Source organism: Thamnophis sirtalis, unplaced genomic scaffold, assembly GCF_051295495.1.
Source record: "Thamnophis sirtalis isolate CommonGarterSnake01/CBP01778 unplaced genomic scaffold, rThaSir2_p1.2 scaffold_11, whole genome shotgun sequence".
NCBI lineage: Eukaryota > Metazoa > Chordata > Lepidosauria > Squamata > Natricidae > Thamnophis > Thamnophis sirtalis.
Genome location: NW_028261391.1, coordinates 40,824,738 through 40,842,725, shown reverse-complemented (window position 1 = coordinate 40,842,725; position 17,988 = coordinate 40,824,738). Strand labels below are relative to the sequence as shown.

General features: G+C 38.7%; 1 protein-coding gene across 3 annotated transcripts in view; it reads left to right on the top strand.

The window, feature by feature from the left end:
- VPS8 (VPS8 subunit of CORVET complex) overlaps positions 1-17,988 on the top strand; it is a 110,496-nt gene that overhangs the window by 19,996 nt on the left and 72,512 nt on the right. For all 3 annotated transcript variants that reach the window (XM_087725595.1, XM_087725593.1, XM_087725594.1), the window contains exons 15-26: positions 3,724-3,894; positions 5,651-5,725; positions 6,358-6,393; positions 7,142-7,232; positions 8,176-8,222; positions 9,970-10,059; positions 10,930-10,976; positions 11,465-11,687; positions 12,456-12,545; positions 13,493-13,544; positions 14,240-14,282; positions 17,489-17,561. In XM_087725595.1, coding sequence (XP_087581721.1) covers positions 3,724-3,894; positions 5,651-5,725; positions 6,358-6,393; positions 7,142-7,232; positions 8,176-8,222; positions 9,970-10,059; positions 10,930-10,976; positions 11,465-11,687; positions 12,456-12,545; positions 13,493-13,544; positions 14,240-14,282; positions 17,489-17,561 — 1,038 coding nt within the window. The remainder of the gene's footprint in view (positions 1-3,723; positions 3,895-5,650; positions 5,726-6,357; positions 6,394-7,141; positions 7,233-8,175; positions 8,223-9,969; positions 10,060-10,929; positions 10,977-11,464; positions 11,688-12,455; positions 12,546-13,492; positions 13,545-14,239; positions 14,283-17,488; positions 17,562-17,988) is intronic.

Below are 17,988 nucleotides of genomic sequence, written 5' to 3'. Positions count from 1 at the left end.
CCTACATCAGAGCCTATCTTGTGGCAATACGGGTGGCGAAATGTGCGCATTTTGCCGCTCTTATTGCGTCCGCTGAATCGCGCCCAGCCGCCTTGTTTAGAATAACCCGCTCCCTCTTGAAAGGGAGGGATGCGGATGATCCTTTACAAGGTAGAGCTGAGGAGTTTGTTCAGTTTCTAGCGGATAAAGTCGCTCGGATTCAGACAGACCTGGACTCCAATTGCTCAGAGCCAGCTGAGGTACCAGGGGAAGGTCTTGAGCGAAATTTATGGATTGAGTTTCAACTTGTCATGCCTGAGGAAGTGGACAAGGCCATGGGAGCGGTGAGTGCCTCCACTTGTATACTGGACCCGTGCCCCTCCTGGCTGGTCGCGAACAGCAGGGAGGTGACACGTGGCTGGATCCGGACGATAGTTAACACCACTCTCTGGGAGGGATCCTTCCCGCTCCTTCTAAAGGCTGCGGTGGTGAGACCCCTCCTGAAGAAGCCGTCTTTGGATCCAGTCATCTTGAGTAACTACCATCCAGTTTCCAACCTCCCCTTTATTGGGAAGGTTGTTGAGAAAGTGGTGGCCTTTCAACTCCAGCGGTCCTTGGATGAAACCGATTATCTGGATTCCTTTCAGTCTGGATTCAGGCCTGGCTACAGCACAGAAACTGCTTTGGTCGCACTGATCGATGATCTCTGGAGAGCCAGGGATAGGAGCCATGCCTCTATCCTAGTGCTCCTTGACCTCTCAGCGGCCTTCGATACCATTGACCATGGTATCCTTCTGCGGCGGTTGCAGGAGGTGGGAGTGGGAGGCACCGTTCTTCGGTGGTTCTCCTCTTATCTCTCGGACAGGTCGCAGTCGGTGTTGGTCGGAGGGCAGAGATCGACCCCCAGGCCCCTCAACTATGGGGTGCCGCAGGGTTCGGTCCTGTCCCCCCTCCTATTTAATATCTACATGCAGCCGCTGGGTGAGATCATACATTGGCACGGGATAAAATACCACCAATACGCGGACGATACACAGCTGTATCTGTCCGCCCCGTGCCAACTCAGTGAAGCGGTTGAAGTGATGTTTCAGTGCCTGGAGGCTGTCAGGGTCTGGATGGGAATGAACAAGCTTGCACTCAATCCCAACAAGACTGAGTGGCTATTGATGCTCCCTCCCAAAGATTGGCCATGTACTCCATCTCTCAGGCTGGGGGGTGAAATTATACGCCCCCCAGAAAGGGTTCGCAATTTGGGAGTCCTCCTGGACCCGCAGCTGACTTTAGAACATCATCTGTCGGCTGTGACCAGGGGGGCATTTGCCCAGGTTCGCCTGGTGCACCAATTGTGACCCTACCTGGACCGGGAGGCCCTTCGAATAGTCACTCACGCCCTTGTGACCTCAAGACTGGACTACTGTAATGCGCTCTACATGGGGCTGCCCTTGAAGAGTATTCAGAGACCAGCTTGTCCAGAATGCAGTCGCGCGAGCGATTGTGGGTGCACCTCGGTACACCCACGTTACACCTATCCTCCGCGAGCTGCACTGGCTGCCTATTGGGCTCCGGACACGCTTCAAGGTGCTAGTCGTTACTTTTAAAGCCCTGCATGGTATTGGACCTGGGTACTTGAGAGACCGCCTCCTGCCAATTACCTCCCTACGACCGATCAGATCCCACAGATTAGGCCTCCTCTGAATTCCATCGGCCAGCCAGTGTCGACTGGCAACTCCCCGGGGGAGGGCCTTCTCTGTGGCTGCTCCGGCCCTCTGGAACGATCTCCCCGTTGAGATCCGGACCCTCACCACCCTTCCGGCTTTCCGCAAAGCCACTAAGACCTGGTTGTTCCGGCAGGCCTGCGGCTGATGAATTTCCAGCCCCACTTGAATTGTTGTGACTGTTGCTGTGTTTTAATTTGTCTGTCTTTTGTTTTCCTGTTTGTATCCCCCCTTCCCCTCTGGTTGTTAGCCGCCCTGAGTCTCTCGAGAATAGGGCGGCATACAAATTGAATAAACATCAACATCAACATCAATATGTAAAAATACACATACTGTAAAAAGCAAGGTAGCTATGTCACAGTAGTGGGTTTCAATTTTTTTTAGAACCTATTCTGTAGGTGTGGCCTGTTTTGTGGGAGTGGCTCAGTGGTCATGAGACCGGGTGTGCGTGGCCAACTTGGAAAATGTGGTGAAACTCACTTAACAATGCTCTTGCTTAGCAACCAAACTTTTGGGCTCAATTGTGGTCATAAGTTCTCTTTCTCTTTCTTTCTTTCTTTCTTTCTTTCTTTCTTTCTTTCTTTCTTTCTTTCTTTCTTTCTTTCTTTCTTTCCTTCCTTCCTTCCTTCCTTCCTTCCTTCCTTCCTTCCTTCCTTCCTTCCTTCCTATATTCTATGAACTAAAACCGGTGCCCAATAAATCCTATGATCACGGCATTCTGTGACCTACAAGCCAATCCACAGAGCACCCAATTCAACCTCGTACCGCTTTGGGGCTTAACCGAATATGGTTAGTCCTGTTATCTCTTGGCCTTGCTTCCCGCCTTTTTAGCAGAGCGTCAGAGAGAGCTAATTTCAAATGGCTTTTTTCCCTTTTGCTGAAGCCAGATTTCTCTGCTGCTCAGTGGGTGATCTGGTGGGTGTCTGAAGGTGTTGGGCACACCATGGAAGACATGCATGTCATGCATACATACACACGCACACATACACCATGCTTGCCGCAATGCAAGGCACATGTGTAAGGGGGACTGGATCAGCTGGGAGGCTGGCAAAAAAGAAGCCTCTGTTTCTCTGCTGCCGTGGCTGACAAAGGGGAGGGGAGAGGAAAGGAAAAATGCATGGATTTCTTCCCCACCCCCATTGGAAACCAGGCGGCTGTCAAAGAGAAGGGAGCGCATGCCACATGGGCTTATCCTAACAGCAGAATCCTCACCTCCTGTTCCTTCTACAGCTGTTGGACAAGTCCACGTGGCGCATGCTGCTCCCTTCTCTTTGAGTACGTGTCATGTGGGCTTCTCCCAATCCTCCGCTCTGGCAAAGGAAGTGGGTGGGCAGGGCAAGCCTTGTGTGGACAGGAGGGGGGGAGCTATTGGCGACTGGGCGGGCAGGGGGGAGAAAGCGAGAGGTGACTAGGCGAGTGGGGGAGCGAGTGGGGGGGCAGCAGGCCAGGGGAGGGAAAGTTCCAGTACGGGGCCTCCAGAAGCTCAGGTACAGGAAGGCACACTAAGTTTCACGAAGCAGTACATGCGTACCGGTGCATACCGGCTGAAACCCACCCCTGCTATGTCAGCTGTTAAGAATATTAAGCAAGATTGCTATGTCAACTGTTAAGAATATTCGGAGCCTATATTAATGCAATACTCTTATGACACCTTAAGTCACAAAACTGAGTGTAAACCTTAATGCTTTCAAGAATGAAATGCTTTATGAGTTGATCTTAATTTGAGGTGGCTGATAAGTCATACTTCTTCCTCAGTTTCTCTCATAGGAATTAACTTCCAGTTCCCTGATCATCTTCATTGTCATTCTTTACATCCCTTCCAGTTTGTCTGAACCCTTCCCCCCCACTAACATGTAATGCTTAGAATTCTACAAGTGTTGGAGGCAAGGTCTTACTTCTGTACTTCTCATGATGCACCTTTTCTGAATCATTTGTTGTGACATTACTGTAAGCTCTTTCTCTGGAACTCTTTTTTAAATATATTACATCACTGTTTTGATACCAATTTATTGTTTCTGGTTTCCTCTAGTGGATAAACTCCCATACGATTGTGCTTCTAGACAGTGTGGAAAAATTACATGTGATAGATCGTCATACACAGGAGGAACTTGAGACCGTAGAGATATCAGAAGTTCAGCTAGTATACAATAGCAGCCATTTCAAATCGTTGGCAACAGGAGGCAATGTTAGCCAAGCACTGGTATGGCTCTATTTTGTTTCCATAGTATTCTATTCTGTTTTGTTTTTGTAGTATTCTTTTCTAAAATTTGAAGTGTCTTGAAATGTTACAGGTACAATTTTCTTTCTTTTTACTTTATATATATCAAGGCTGCTGTTTCTAGCATATAGTACACTCTTATTACTGGTTGTAATAATAAAGGCATTACTTTTTCCAAGCATTTTATATGAAATGGTTTTAATACAATTTTACATGGTAAAATAACATGGTAAAAACACATTTATATATTTTACAATGTATTGCTGACATATAGCCATTATACCCATTATGATAAGCATATGTTTTGAAAGCCCTTCATCTTAAATATTAACCCAGTTTTATTGAGCCTTGTTGCTTGCACTGACATAAAATTCTCTATGCTGCTGAGAACATCCAGTCTGTAAGTGATTTTCAGATGTTAACGTAGTTGTAATATTTATTGGAATTATAAAGTTGCAAGAATATGACACGTACAACCTGACCAAAGAAATCAAACTCCACTTTATATTTCTGAAATACAGCTTTGTTTTTCAGTGGATCAAGACATAGGCAGTTTATAGCTGCTACATGTTAAAAGAGGATAACAAGCAGGGGTGGGATTGAAAAATTTTAGCAACTGGTTCTCTGCCCAGTTGCTGGGTAGGTGTGGCCAATGGGAGCGTCGCCGGCATGGCATCCTCACAGCGAGGGGAGGGCGTTTTCACCCTCCCCATGCTCCTCGATCCTCCAGGAGAGTGAAAATGGCTCCCCCGGGCTTCATAGGCCCTCTGGAAGCTAGAAACAGGCCTGTTTCTGGACTTCCAGAACTTCCAGTAGGCCTGTTTTTTGCCTTCCTAGAGCTTCCATGCGGGCCCTGTACTTACCTGGTATGATAAATGGGTCATGTGGAGTGGAGGGGCTTGGTGATCCGGGCCAGCCTGTCCTTGCAACAACCAGTACAGGGAACCAGATGCAAAATTAGCATCCGGTTTGCCTGAACCAATTCGAACTGACTAAATCCCACTCCTGATAACAAGGGTCCCCCTGCCCACTTTTCTGTTCAAGTATAGACTATTGAAACTGTTTAAAGGGCCTTTAAAGTTAGAGCACATCTAATGTCTGTGGAATCATGTTCCAAAAGGTAGGTGTCACAACAGAAAAGGTCCTCTTCCTGGGCTGCGCCAGATGTTGTTCTACAATAGATAGGATCCAGAGCGCACATCTGCTGCCAGAACTGATGAGATGAGTAGATATGATCACAGAGAGGCAGGCCCTCAAATAACCTAGACCAGTGGGTCTCAACCCGCCTAATGCTGCCACCCTTTAATACAGTTCCTCATGTTGTGACCCCCAACCATAAAATTATTTTATGTTTTCCATATTTTTTCGAAAATATGTTTTCTGATGGTCTTGGGTGACCCCTCTGAAATGGTCATTCGACCCCCAAAGGGGTCTCAACCCACAGGTTGAGAACCACTGACCTAGACTCTTGTCTTGTTTATGGCATACTTCAGTACAGTATAGTAGCAATTTGCTAGTGTATAGTGTGAATTAATGTTAAACAGTTAAAGCTCTTATGATTTTATGAACTATATAAGTGGCAAATTCAAAGATAATGAGGATAAACTACTAAAATATTTTACTTGTCCTGCTTCATTCATATTTTAAATGATTGGGTATTTATTATACCTGGCATTTATCCATTAAAAAGGTAAACTATATTCTCCTGCATTAAATAAAAATGTTCTGTGTTTTTTAGGCACTGGTGGGTGAGAAGGCTTGCTACCAGTCAATCAGCAACTGTGGTGGTCAGATTTTTTATTTGGGTACAAAGGTAAGTTTGTCCAGGTTAATAGCACTTAGCAATAGAACTTAGACTTATACCACTTCACAATGTTTTTACATCTCTCCCTAAGTGGTTTATAGAGTCAGCATAGGATGGAAGGCTGAGTCAACCTTAGTCTCCTTTATCATTACTCTTATTATTTATCAGATCTGTTAGCTGATTAAATCACCCTTCCTTTAATCAGATGATTTAATTCAAATACATTTTTATAACATGATGTAAACATTTATACATAGATGTGTTCAGTTCAGGTAACACAGCAGACTTGAATTAAGCAAAATTAATAATGATGGCATTTGAACTTTTTATTACAATTGCTCTAGAGAAGGAAAGGGAAAGAAGAATATATAATTATGAGGCTTTGGGCTATTGCTATTGTCAGCAAAAATGTTTTTGACAACAACTGAAAAATAGTTCACCATAGTCTTCTTTGACATGGACACCTTTGAGATACATTGATTTCAACTTCAGTGATTACCCTGCCAAAATCAAAGAAAGCTATTTAGCACATGGGTGAAAAGTTGATTCATCATTCATCTACTTAAGATGCCATAATTATTGCTAATATACTCTTCAATTAATATCTGTTACTCACCTGTTTTCCCCTCATCTGCTTTCAGTCTGTTCATGTTTTAACGCTGAGGACCTGGAGGGAGGTAAGTGAAGAGAGAAGGAACAAGTTACTTTTTTCATGGCTTCATAAATAGAGGTGTCTGTGAGAAACATTTTCAGATTAAATGTATAGATTGTTGAAAAAACGTATCAATATTCTGACCAGTATATCATTTTTATTAATATAACATTTTAAAACTAATATTACTCAAAATTGGCAATTTTAAGAGGTGAATTTCAACTCCCAGCATTACCCAGCCAGGCATTATCTGCCACTGATAACCTGTCAATTTAATTCCACTTGGAATTTGTCTTGTAAATTTTATTTCAGATTGAAAAATAATACATATATAATTATTTTAGCGGCAGCATTGAACATCTGGATTTTAGGTTGTATTACTTTTAGTTTAAAATGGTTCTTAAACACTGTTTAAATTTCAGTCTGACTGAGAAAAGAGGAATTTTTTTAGAATAATCCATCCTTAGATGAGGGATATAATCAAATAATGATTGATAAAACTGATTAATTTGAATCAATACCGACAAACAGCAAAACAAAGATGTGATTTTATCATTTAAATCTATCCAGATTACTAATTGTTTTTAAAACAGAATTAGCTAGATGGTTTTTATTTGAATCTTAAAGAAAACACTTTTCTTCAGAACAAGCCTTTAGCATGCTGAAGACAAAAACAGGATCACTGCAAGTTTGCGTTAAGTTTATAGTATCCATGTTTCACTGAATATTATTTATCTATATTTCTGATGTAATTTTTTTACTTTTTATCTTAGAGGATCGATCACCTTCTGAAACAAGAATGTCTTAATGAAGCATTGGCTTTGTCATGGTCCTTTCATGAAGGGAAAGCCAAAGCTGTTGTGGGTAAGTGTATTTACCTCAGGTAACAGCATTTTATTCCTGTTTTGGTTGCCATCATTTCTCCTTGTCATTTGTTACTTTATGTACTGTACCATTTACTCATCTTGCCTATGAAGTCACAATCCTCCCAATAACATGGGTGTCATTAAGCTTTGGACAATCAAGGCTTTTGCATATCACTTTTGTAAGGACATACAGTAAGTTACAGTATATAGCTAGTGAATAGCTAGAGGTGATAAAAATGGTTGCTATATTGCAGTATGTGAAAGCTGTAAAAACTGAGAAGTTCAAGTTGGATGCCACTGCTTCTGAATTGAGCCTGGATAATATAAATAGACCAGTGGTGGGTTCCGGATCCCATTCCAACCAGTACGATTGGAACAAACCCGGCGGCGTCCACATGGATGCGCACAGTGCACATGCAGACGTGCATAGCTCGTGCATGCGTCTTAGCACCTCCGCGATGCTCCAGTTGTTCAGCGGAGCGTCACGCAGGGGCTGTATGTGTCGTGCATGTGCGCAGAAGCGCAGAAGACTTAAAAGACCAGTAAGGAGCTTGGGCGGGCGGGTGGGCCCTCCAGACCACTGTACCGGAGTTGTATCTGGTGCTCCAGGCAGGCTCCGGTACATCCGTACCGGGGCGTACCGCTTGCAACCCACCACTGAAATAGACGTTATACTGTCTTTGATCATTTATCATAACATTAAAAATTCCGTCTTCTGAGTTCAGTATGGTTGTAAGACTGAAAACATTAAACATAAGAAATAGCATATGAATTCACTTCTACCATAGCAATTCAATTATACCTGGATAGTTTGTATAAATTATAAAACATTAAACATTTGTTATTACACTTAAAACTTTATGTGTGATAATAAGAAAATTGCTTCTGTTTGTATCCTGAGTTTGTACCTGAAAATTAAAAGACTTTTGTTTTTGAAACAGGCTTATCTGGGGATGAACAAAAACGGAAGGCTGTTGTTGCAGACAGAGTGAGTTTTTCTTTTGTTTAATCTAAAGTTGTGTTCAGCTTTTGAATTAAATTCCTTTTGTATATTTTATTTTCCTCTAAGAAATAGATATGTGTGGGTTTGTGAAAAGGTTGATTTTTAGCCACGCAGTTTCATATAACTGATCCTTGTTTGTATACCTATATCTTTATACATGATATTTAAGGTATATTTTAATATAATTTTAGGTCAATCTACTCACATTATAAATGGTTATTAATTTTCTACATTTTAAAACAGTAAGAAGAGGATAAAACTGAGGCAATAAAGCTTCAATAATGTTTAATCCTGTATTTCTCCTTTCTGAACTTGGTGTCTAGTTCTCTGAACTAGAAAAGAAGAGTTTTCCATGTCCAAATAATTTACTTTTCAAGTGAGAGGATTGTTGTACTCTAATAGTATTATAAAGGAGAAATATGAGGAGTGTTTTTTTTTACTGTTTTTGATCTAATCTTCCTTTTATCTGTGGAAAAATTATCTTAAATTCAGGATTGTCTTACTTTGAGGTAATGTTAGTATATAGTTGTTACAGGAATCCTGTATGCAGCCACTTAGAAGTTTAATATTGGATTACCAATAAGTGTAAAAGTTTTACCACGTCAGTATTATTGCAGAATTAAAAACTGAAATAAAGATATTTTTTTCCTGTAGAAGCATCTGAATACAATACCATAAAGCAGTTTCCTTTATTTATGATTTTATGATTGAATGTGCTCACCTTCTGCTCAAATTTCTATTACTGGAAAGTAGATTGGGACAATTTCTCTCAAACTCCACAGAAATTATAAAATGATTTCAAAATTGTTTTTTCTAAAACGAGGAAGAAAAATTCCAAGTCAATATAAAATTTGCTTTTGGCAGATGCAATTTGCTCTTTGATTTTGCTCTGTATGAACTACTACATGCATTGTCTTATGCCTTAAAAAATAGGACAAAATGTAGGGAATCCAGCCCTTGTTGCAAGCATAGGACTGGACTCCTCAGTACTCATGTTTCCTGCTATATTCCCAGGAGAACAAGTGAAGCTGCTTTGCTCCTTTGAGCCTCTATGCAAAGGGGTAATAATCATTACTATTAAGGTGTTTTTGACCCCCCCCCTCCTTTAGGATCTGCAAGAACAAAATTTCTTAACTAAGTCATCTGGGGTAGAAAGAGAGAAAGGTTGCAGTAGCAGACTTGGGATGTAGGAATGGAATCCCAACCAGACCTCCTTCTGCACTCAGAAAATTGGTTCCACAACCCTTTGGTCACTTTATTAGAAATGATGGGGAGGGGGAGCATTCTACTTCTCTTGGGGATCAGTACCTGAGCCCGAAGAAGGTGAACCCCACTTTTCCTTGCCTTGCCTTCAAGTCCACTTTAATGAGCCCTTGGGAAATGATTTCAAAATATGCCTGAAGCAAACTTCCTCATAGAATATACAGGTGCTTATTGCTCAAAAAAAAGTATTGTACCAATGCTTTTGTAGTTCTTATTTTAATCAGACTTGTCTCATTATATTAGGACTATAGACTAGTGGTGATTTTTTTTTTTTTACTACCGGTTCTGTGGGCATGGCAGGGGAAGAATATTGGAAAATCTCCATTCCAACCCCACTCGGGGGCCAGCCAGAGGTGATATTTACTGGTTCTCTGAACTACTCAAAATTTCCTCTACCGGTTCTCCAAAGCCTGTCAGAACCTTCTGAATTTCACCCCTATAGACATGCTATAATCTTTTGTGTTTATAGATGGTTGAAATACTTATTCATTGTGCTGATCGAACCATGAAGAAATGTCCCGAGCAGGGTAAAATCCAAGTTATGGAGCAACATTTCCAGGTATGCTACTTTAGACTTACTACCAAAGTGGGGTATTAAAAAGAAGAAGCAGAAGCAATAACTTTTTATCTTCAAGAGGAAAAAGAAATTGTGGTCCTAGGCACTAACATTATCACATATTTTGGTCCATTTCAAATTTGTCATATAAATGGAAAATTCATATCGAAGAGACTTCACAAGTATATATAGTTATATAGGAAGATGTAAAATAAACAGAAAAAAATAAAGGGATGGTAAGAACAGATGTAATTGCTTAAGGAACTAGAAGGAAAATACGTTGTTTAGATAATGGTCAAGAATAAAACTACTATGATGTATATCTTCTTAATCTAATGCCACAAAATTAGCAGAGAATCCTGCAGTCTTTCAAAGAAACATTATATACATAACATTGACTGTAATTTGAGAGGAAAAGATAAAAAGTGAGATGACTACAACTTGCCTTAGACATGACAAAATGTGAAATACCCATATCATTTTACAAGGATGTTTTAATGGTGTATAACGAGATAACACATACCAAGAAGCCTTGTTTTCAGGCCAGTCAGGCCATCAGCCTTAAGTAGTTTACTATCATTTTGCTCTTTGGCAATTATTGGTGGTATTCAAACAATACAGTAAACCAAAAAATTAGCCTGTAATGTGTTCTTGAAAAGTATTCATAAGTTGCTTTTGGTGCAAAATACAGCATCTACATTGTAAAATACCACAAGATCTGCACTGGTTGATACTTTCTTATTAAGCACAATCTAAGATTTGGGTATAGGACTTGACTATCTAAGAGTCCATCTCTCTCATTAAGAACCTTTTGGTCTACTAAGGAGAGGAGTGTATGCAAATAGTTAGATTTTCCATGTTCCTTTTCTGCAGACTATGGTCCCTGTCATTGTTGACTATTGTCTTCTGCTTCAACGAATGTAAGTAAAAGCAGGTCTCATGAATTATTGCAATTTTTCCCTGGAAAACCTAGTCTTCTAGGTTGTTTTAATAAGAGTGAGATCTAATCTACTTGTGCCATAGCACTTGGAGAAGTGCTTCAGGCAATACTTGAAGTATTCCTCTGAATCATCTGTGTATTTTCAGAGAACCAGGGAGGGAGGGAGGGTGATAAGAGTGGGAAGGGCAGTCTTCAAGAAGATGTGATGCTTGAAAAGCATCTTGTTACTGGCCTTGCATAATCTTAATGGATAATTGTTCTATAGCTAGCTTTAAGATAAACATAAGTATATGTATGTGTATGTTCTGCCTGCATATTTTGAATAATAGTGCTTTGTTTAGAAATTGTTTATGTATAAAATAGCAGATGATTAAAACAGATATATTGCTAAAAAGTATCCATCTTAGATGAACTATAAACTTTCAGAATAATCTCTGTCAAATACTTGCCATGTCTTTTGCTCCACAGAGATATATTATTTGGTCAAATGTATGACAAGATGAGTGAAAATTCGGTAGCAAAGGGAGTGTTTTTAGAATGTCTTGAGCCATACATTTTAAGTGATAAATTGGTTGGAATCACAGCTCAGATTATGAAGGATTTGCTACTTCATTTCCAAGATAAGAACTTAATGGCAAATATGGAAGCCTGCATTGTACATATGGATATTACCAGCCTTGATATACAACAGGTGATAATTTTTAGTTGTTTATAACATTTTATTGATGAATAAGAGGAATATTCAAAATGTTCTGTATAATATATTTTCCTTAGTGCTATAAAGTACAGTGGTACCTTGGTATTCGTCATTAATTGGTTCCAGGAGGTACAATGAGTGTCAAACAAATAATGAGTACCGAGACAAAATTTTGTGTCAAAATGGTTGAGTACCAAATTTGATGAGTTTCAAAGCAGTTAAGTACCAAGGTACCACTGTATTTGTTAACCAGATGTTATGTTTTAATCTGTCACTTGATTATTCCCAAATCTTATTTTAGGGTGATTTGTGGTTATAAGAAGAGGAAGCTTGTTATAATAATTCCTTAATCATAGGAACTTGGGTAACGAAGGCCCAAATAGTGACAGCTGCTCTTCAGGCCTACTTTGATGAATCATTGGACCAAATACTTAAATGTATCTATAGATAACTAGTTCCATATATATAGATCTGATGAAGGCACATTATCCAACCCCTAAAGAAAGGGATTCAGAGAAAATACAGACTTTGAAGTCATAGGTTGAAGGCCTCCTAAAAGAGGCTGATGTTTTTGATGTCTTGAGAATGGATCATTCACAAGATATGAATTTTCTAATGAGGGGAAAAGGAAGGCCTTTTATCTCTTGTATCTATATAAATATTGCTAACAAATTTCATACCTTGAAGTGAAGTATGTTCTGAGATTAATCTGCATGTGGTTTTTAGAAAATTTAAAAATCTTAAACTTTGTTTTGCTTCTAGGTTGTCCTTATGTGTTGGGAAAACCACCTGTATGATGCCATGATATATGTCTATAACAGTGGAATGAATGACTACATTACTCCACTGGAGGTAGGAAGATGTATCTTGAATGCTAATTGATGGCTTTGAATTAGGATTATTATTTTAATAATTTCTTCCTAATGCAATTAGCTACAATAGTTTATAAATCTTGAGAGACAGAAAGAGAATCAAATACAATCAAATAAACCAATTTACTAAATATATAAATCTTCAAAATTAAAATCTCCAATTAACTGCAGATTCAGTTTGTATAAATGAGCAGTTTCAAAACTTTCTTTAAAAAATATGAAAGTCACTTTCTGGGATCATGGGAATAACTGTTGTGCCTTTGACTTTAAGCAAGTGTTGAGAGCTCAAAACAGCAAAATGGTTATAAGAGATTATGTCCTTTGAGGAGGAGATGGGGTGATGAACTACAAGAAACGTCAGTTTCCCAGAAAAGAGAGAGTACATTCCAGAAAGGTGACGGTGACAAGAGGCAGCACAGCCTAGAGTAAATAGAGGAAGAGAGCAAGGATAGCCACTTCCTAGAATCTCTCAGGGTATATCCTTGTTCAATCTGGCAAGATTCTGTCTGCTATATGTAAAGCAACGCTGACTGAATTGTTCCATTTTGTTCTTGAGTTTAATCTGACATTAATCTTGCTAGACTAAACTCTTCCTTCTACTCTTCCTTCTTTTCTTGCATTGTTAAAAAACATTTTTCTGTGCAGGAAAAATGAATCTTGTGTAAAATGTTCTTAATCATTTAAAGAAAATTATGATGTTTGAACACCTCTTTTCAGCCTTACAGAATCCTTGGTACAGGATTCCATTTAAGTTACTTTGTATGCTTTTTCTTTTGCAAAATTTTCTATGTTACTGACAGGTCCACTAATATTTCTACGTGACAGTGTGTGAAAATGTTTAGGATGTAATAATTTTCAAGAATGAAAAACCAAAATCACAAAGGAACCATTGATATGCTAATTTTTTCTCCTTTTTATTTTTTTTAGAAATTGTTCAAAGCCATTGCTCATCCACTTAGTGCTGGAAAATCTCTCTCAGGTATACTATGCTTTATCAGTACTTTTTATGAAAGGTTTTCTTCTTATATTGTGGGTTCATTTTTCCTCTAATAACGCTTATGAATAGTACTACTCATTACTGCTTTTTACTCAATATATTCTTAGCCTGACAGTTTTCATTTATTGATAATTGGCTTGTTGTTTGTGAGAACTACTTCACTGGGTAGTCCCGACAATAACATTTATCTGAAAAAAATTATTTATATATAGTCTTGTATGAGTGCCTAATCTTAGACATACAAAAGTTAATTAAGTTGCTAATCCTTCATGAGGGTCACTGTTATAAATTGGAAAAGATGCTGAGGTAGATGGACCAATATATTAGACTGTTTTGTATAGTACTTGTCTTTAAAACAATGAATAGGATTGTACTCTCAAGACTGAAGGTAATGTGTCTTTTTATACAGTGATAGGTATAATACTACACGTAAGAGTAGAATTTATTTTTTTTACTTTATCAGTCATGTTTAGAAAGTTGTATTTGGCATGAACCTTTGGGAATATTTAAATATCTGCATACATTGAATTTGGCACAGACATCTCTCAATTTATCAACTTAAAGAGGTAATAGGATCTTGATTTTGGTATATGGTTTTATTAAATCTGCATACATTAGACCATTTAGTAAATGTGTTCAGTTTTCAAGATTATGTACGTATTTTTGCTGTTTTTTAGATGAGCAAGTCATTATGGGCAACAAACTGCTTGTCTACATAAGGTATGCTTTTTTCAACAACATAAATTAAATATACTACATAGCCACATGAAATAGAAAAATCCTGCTGTGCAATTTATGCTGATGCAATATTTCAATAGTTTAACTGGGGTTGTACGTGTGTGTACTCCTAACAGAGTTATTGTTGTGATTGTTTTAGACTGAGCTGCCCATGGTATTTTATGGTTTAAAGGTTGCTGTTGTTTTTATATCTGTAAGAGATCCAGAATCTAATGGAGCGGGGGCATATAATTAATTTAAATAGTAATGGATTTACATTTTTTTAAAAAACACTGAAAAAACCCAATAGTGTATAATAAAACTGACATATTGACTACAGGAAAACTTAATCAGAAAATGAACAGGAAAACAAAACTCAATTTGATTTCAATGATACAACATATGATTTTCAATTATACCTCATAATTGATACTCATGTCTGAGTGGAGATCAGAAAGGGGGTCTGCAAAGATTCTGGGAGAAAAATATCTTTTTCCTACAGTTATTCCAGCTTAGACGGTTCAGCATATTCTATTTTTTGAGTGAAGAGACCTTTCGTTGTAGGTCTTATCACTAAAATCATATCTTATATCAAAGGTGTCATTCAGATTTTTAACCAATTCTGAAGAACTGGTAGAGGAAATTTTGAGTAGTTTGGAGAATCAGTAAATACTCTGACTCGCCCTGCCCTCATCTATTCTCTGCCTCCCGAGTCCCAGCTGATCGGGAGGAAATGGGGATTTTGCAATAACCTTCCCCTGGAGTGGGGCGGGAATGGAGTTTTTACAATATCCTTTCCCTGCCACAGCCACCAAGCCACATCCACAGAACCGGTAGTAAAATTGTTTGAAGTCCACTACTGACCTATATGTTCTGATATGCATGACAGAAAGCTAGGGGGAGCAAGAATATTGTCCTGTAAGCCTTAATTAAGTAATATATTGCTTTATAAGATTGGATATTGTGACAGATGTACTACGGGTGGGAGCTCCATCTTTCACTGGCTTGTTTCTTAATATACTATAGAACTGTAGATTGGGTCTGAGATTGACTTCCAGTCCAAGTATCTGTCCTCCTTTTGCTGCTTATTTCTGTACCTTTGCTGGCTGAATTGGGCAAACAAAAAGTTACATTAACAAAATATATTGGTATGTTTCTGATGACATGCAGCGTACAGTCCTGGTAATGATATTTTTACCATATATAGAGCATATCTTGGTTGAAAGGTTAAATCTCAGTGAATCTAGGTAGGACACTAGAGGGCGCTACTAATTTGCTTATATACGAACAATTGCTATTAACCTTTAAAAGTATTGATTTGATTCATTAGTAAATAGTGAATGAATCAGTAAAAGCTGCTGAATCAATGAGTCAGAGACTGAATCAGTCTCTGCATCTATTAGTCTAATAATAGGATTAGAGAAAACAAGGGATTCTGTATGGGTTCAAAGTTAAAGAAAATAGCTAAAATTAGAATACATTATCACACAAAGCTGATAAATATTGTTGCTATGAGCCAACTGCCTCTGTACCTGAACACTTTTGAGTGAACTACAGTTTGTTCACTGAAACTGTAAAAGGTTTCTTTGATTTTATTCGTAAAATATGTGGAAGAGGTAATCTGTGAAGTAGCTGATTTTCTTGCACAATACTACTTTCCCTTCTACTTCCTGTGCTAAGATGACAAAATTTTAAATGAATCTGGTAGCAGTTTAAAGGCAAAATATTTATTGTACTGAAGGATTTTGTGTTTGGATGCATGTCATGTTCTAATGGGGAAAAAAGTAATTCCAGTAATATTTAGATTGCTCATTGAAATGTATTTTACATATTAAAATAAGTAGGTAGGTGGGTAGAAAGTGAACACGAACAAGAACTATTTCAAAAAAGGACTCTTATTTTTCTGTTTGCTTTTTTCTGTGTGAATATACTTCTGATGCTAGTTTACAAAAGTAAAGATTATAAAATTTATTTTATTTATTTATTCCTTTATTTATATCCTGCCTTTATTATTTTCACAAACAACTGAAGGCAGTGAACCAGGGTTGGGTTTCTGCTAGTTCTAACCTCTTTTATAGAAGAGGTTCCACAAATCTACAGTGCCGTTTAGAACTGGTTCTAGCTCCCTCCCCCCACCTGTCCGCACATCATCAAGATGAAGAGCAAGAGGAGGAATTCTGGGAGTTGAAGTCCACAAGTCTTAAAGCTGTCAAGTTTGAACACCCCTGGGAGGTTTTTTTCTAAAGGGTTAGGGGTGCAAGGGTCTTGTAACTTGATAGCTTTAAGACTTGCGTGCTTCAAATGCCAGCGTTTCTGAGCCAACATTTTGGTTGCTAAGCAAGAGCATTGTTAAGTTAGTTTCACCACATTTTACAAGTTGGCCACACCAACCTGGTCACATGGCTGGCAAGCCACTCCCACCTGGTCACATGCCAGCAAGCCACTCCCACAAAGCAGGCCACACCTACAGAAGAGGTTCTAAAAAAATTTGAAACCCACCACTGCTGTGAACATATCCAACGCACCTTCCTCATCCTATTTTCTCCAAACAATAATCCTTTGAGGTGAATTGGGCTGAGAAACAATAAGGTCACCCAGCTGGCTTTCATGGCAAAGGCAGAACTTGATATCACACTCTCTTGTTTTCTAGTCTGGCGCCTTAACCACTCTTGACTTAAAACAATATGTTTAGGGACCATTTAAAGTTACAGTGGCAATGAAAAAAGTGACTTACAACTGGCCCTCAAACAACCGTACAGGGTTGGGATTGAAAAATGTTAGCAACCGGTTCTCTGCTCGGGAGGCCTGTTTTTTGCCCTCCCAGAGCCTCTGCACTTACCTGGCATGATGAACAGGCCACATGGAAACTCCTGGGAGGGCCGGGGCAGGTGGGCGGGGTTAGCTATTGCATGCCTATAATATACTATGGCTATAAACAGTATTGGCAGTCCTGAAGATACTGAGAATCTGTAGAAATAATTTAACCAAACCTTTGTGGGCAAAGTTCTCTCAGAGTAAATTAAGTTAGGGTGGCCTATATTTAGTGAACTAAGAATATAGCATTGAATGGAGGTGGGGAACACCATGAGAATCAGAGTGCCTGGAACTCTGAACAAGAATTTTTCAAATATAAATAGCCAGAGGAGTAGTAAAACCAACTGTTTGTTTAACACAAAGTTGTAGTTCTTATTATCTGTATTTCCTTACAGCTGCTGTTTGGCAGGCCGAGCTTATCCATTGGGCAATATTCCTGAAGACCTGGTACCATTGATTAAAAACCAAGTGAGTATTTTTAAATACTTCTATAAAAATTATCAGGAAAAATGTACTTTAAGAAAAGAAAAAGTTATGCAAGTTGCTACCTTTGATAAGAAATGAACATTTTCTTAGCGGTGTAATTTTGTGGTAGATCTCCTTTAACAATAAGCGGTATTCATTTTGGGCCCCAATTATAGAATTAACAACCTTCTTAGGCTAACTCCTAATCTGCGGTTTCATGTTTAGAATTGTATTCATATATGAGCAAGATGCTCATAAACTGTAATGCTGGTGAAGCAGTACTGCATAAATTGTGAGCAGGGATATAGCACATTTTTTAAAATTTATGTTTCACCTGAACATTGTATTTATATATTTTATTATCTTTTCTCCCTTTTTTATATTGTTGTAAATTTTAAAATGTATTGTTTTGATATAATGTACAGTGTTA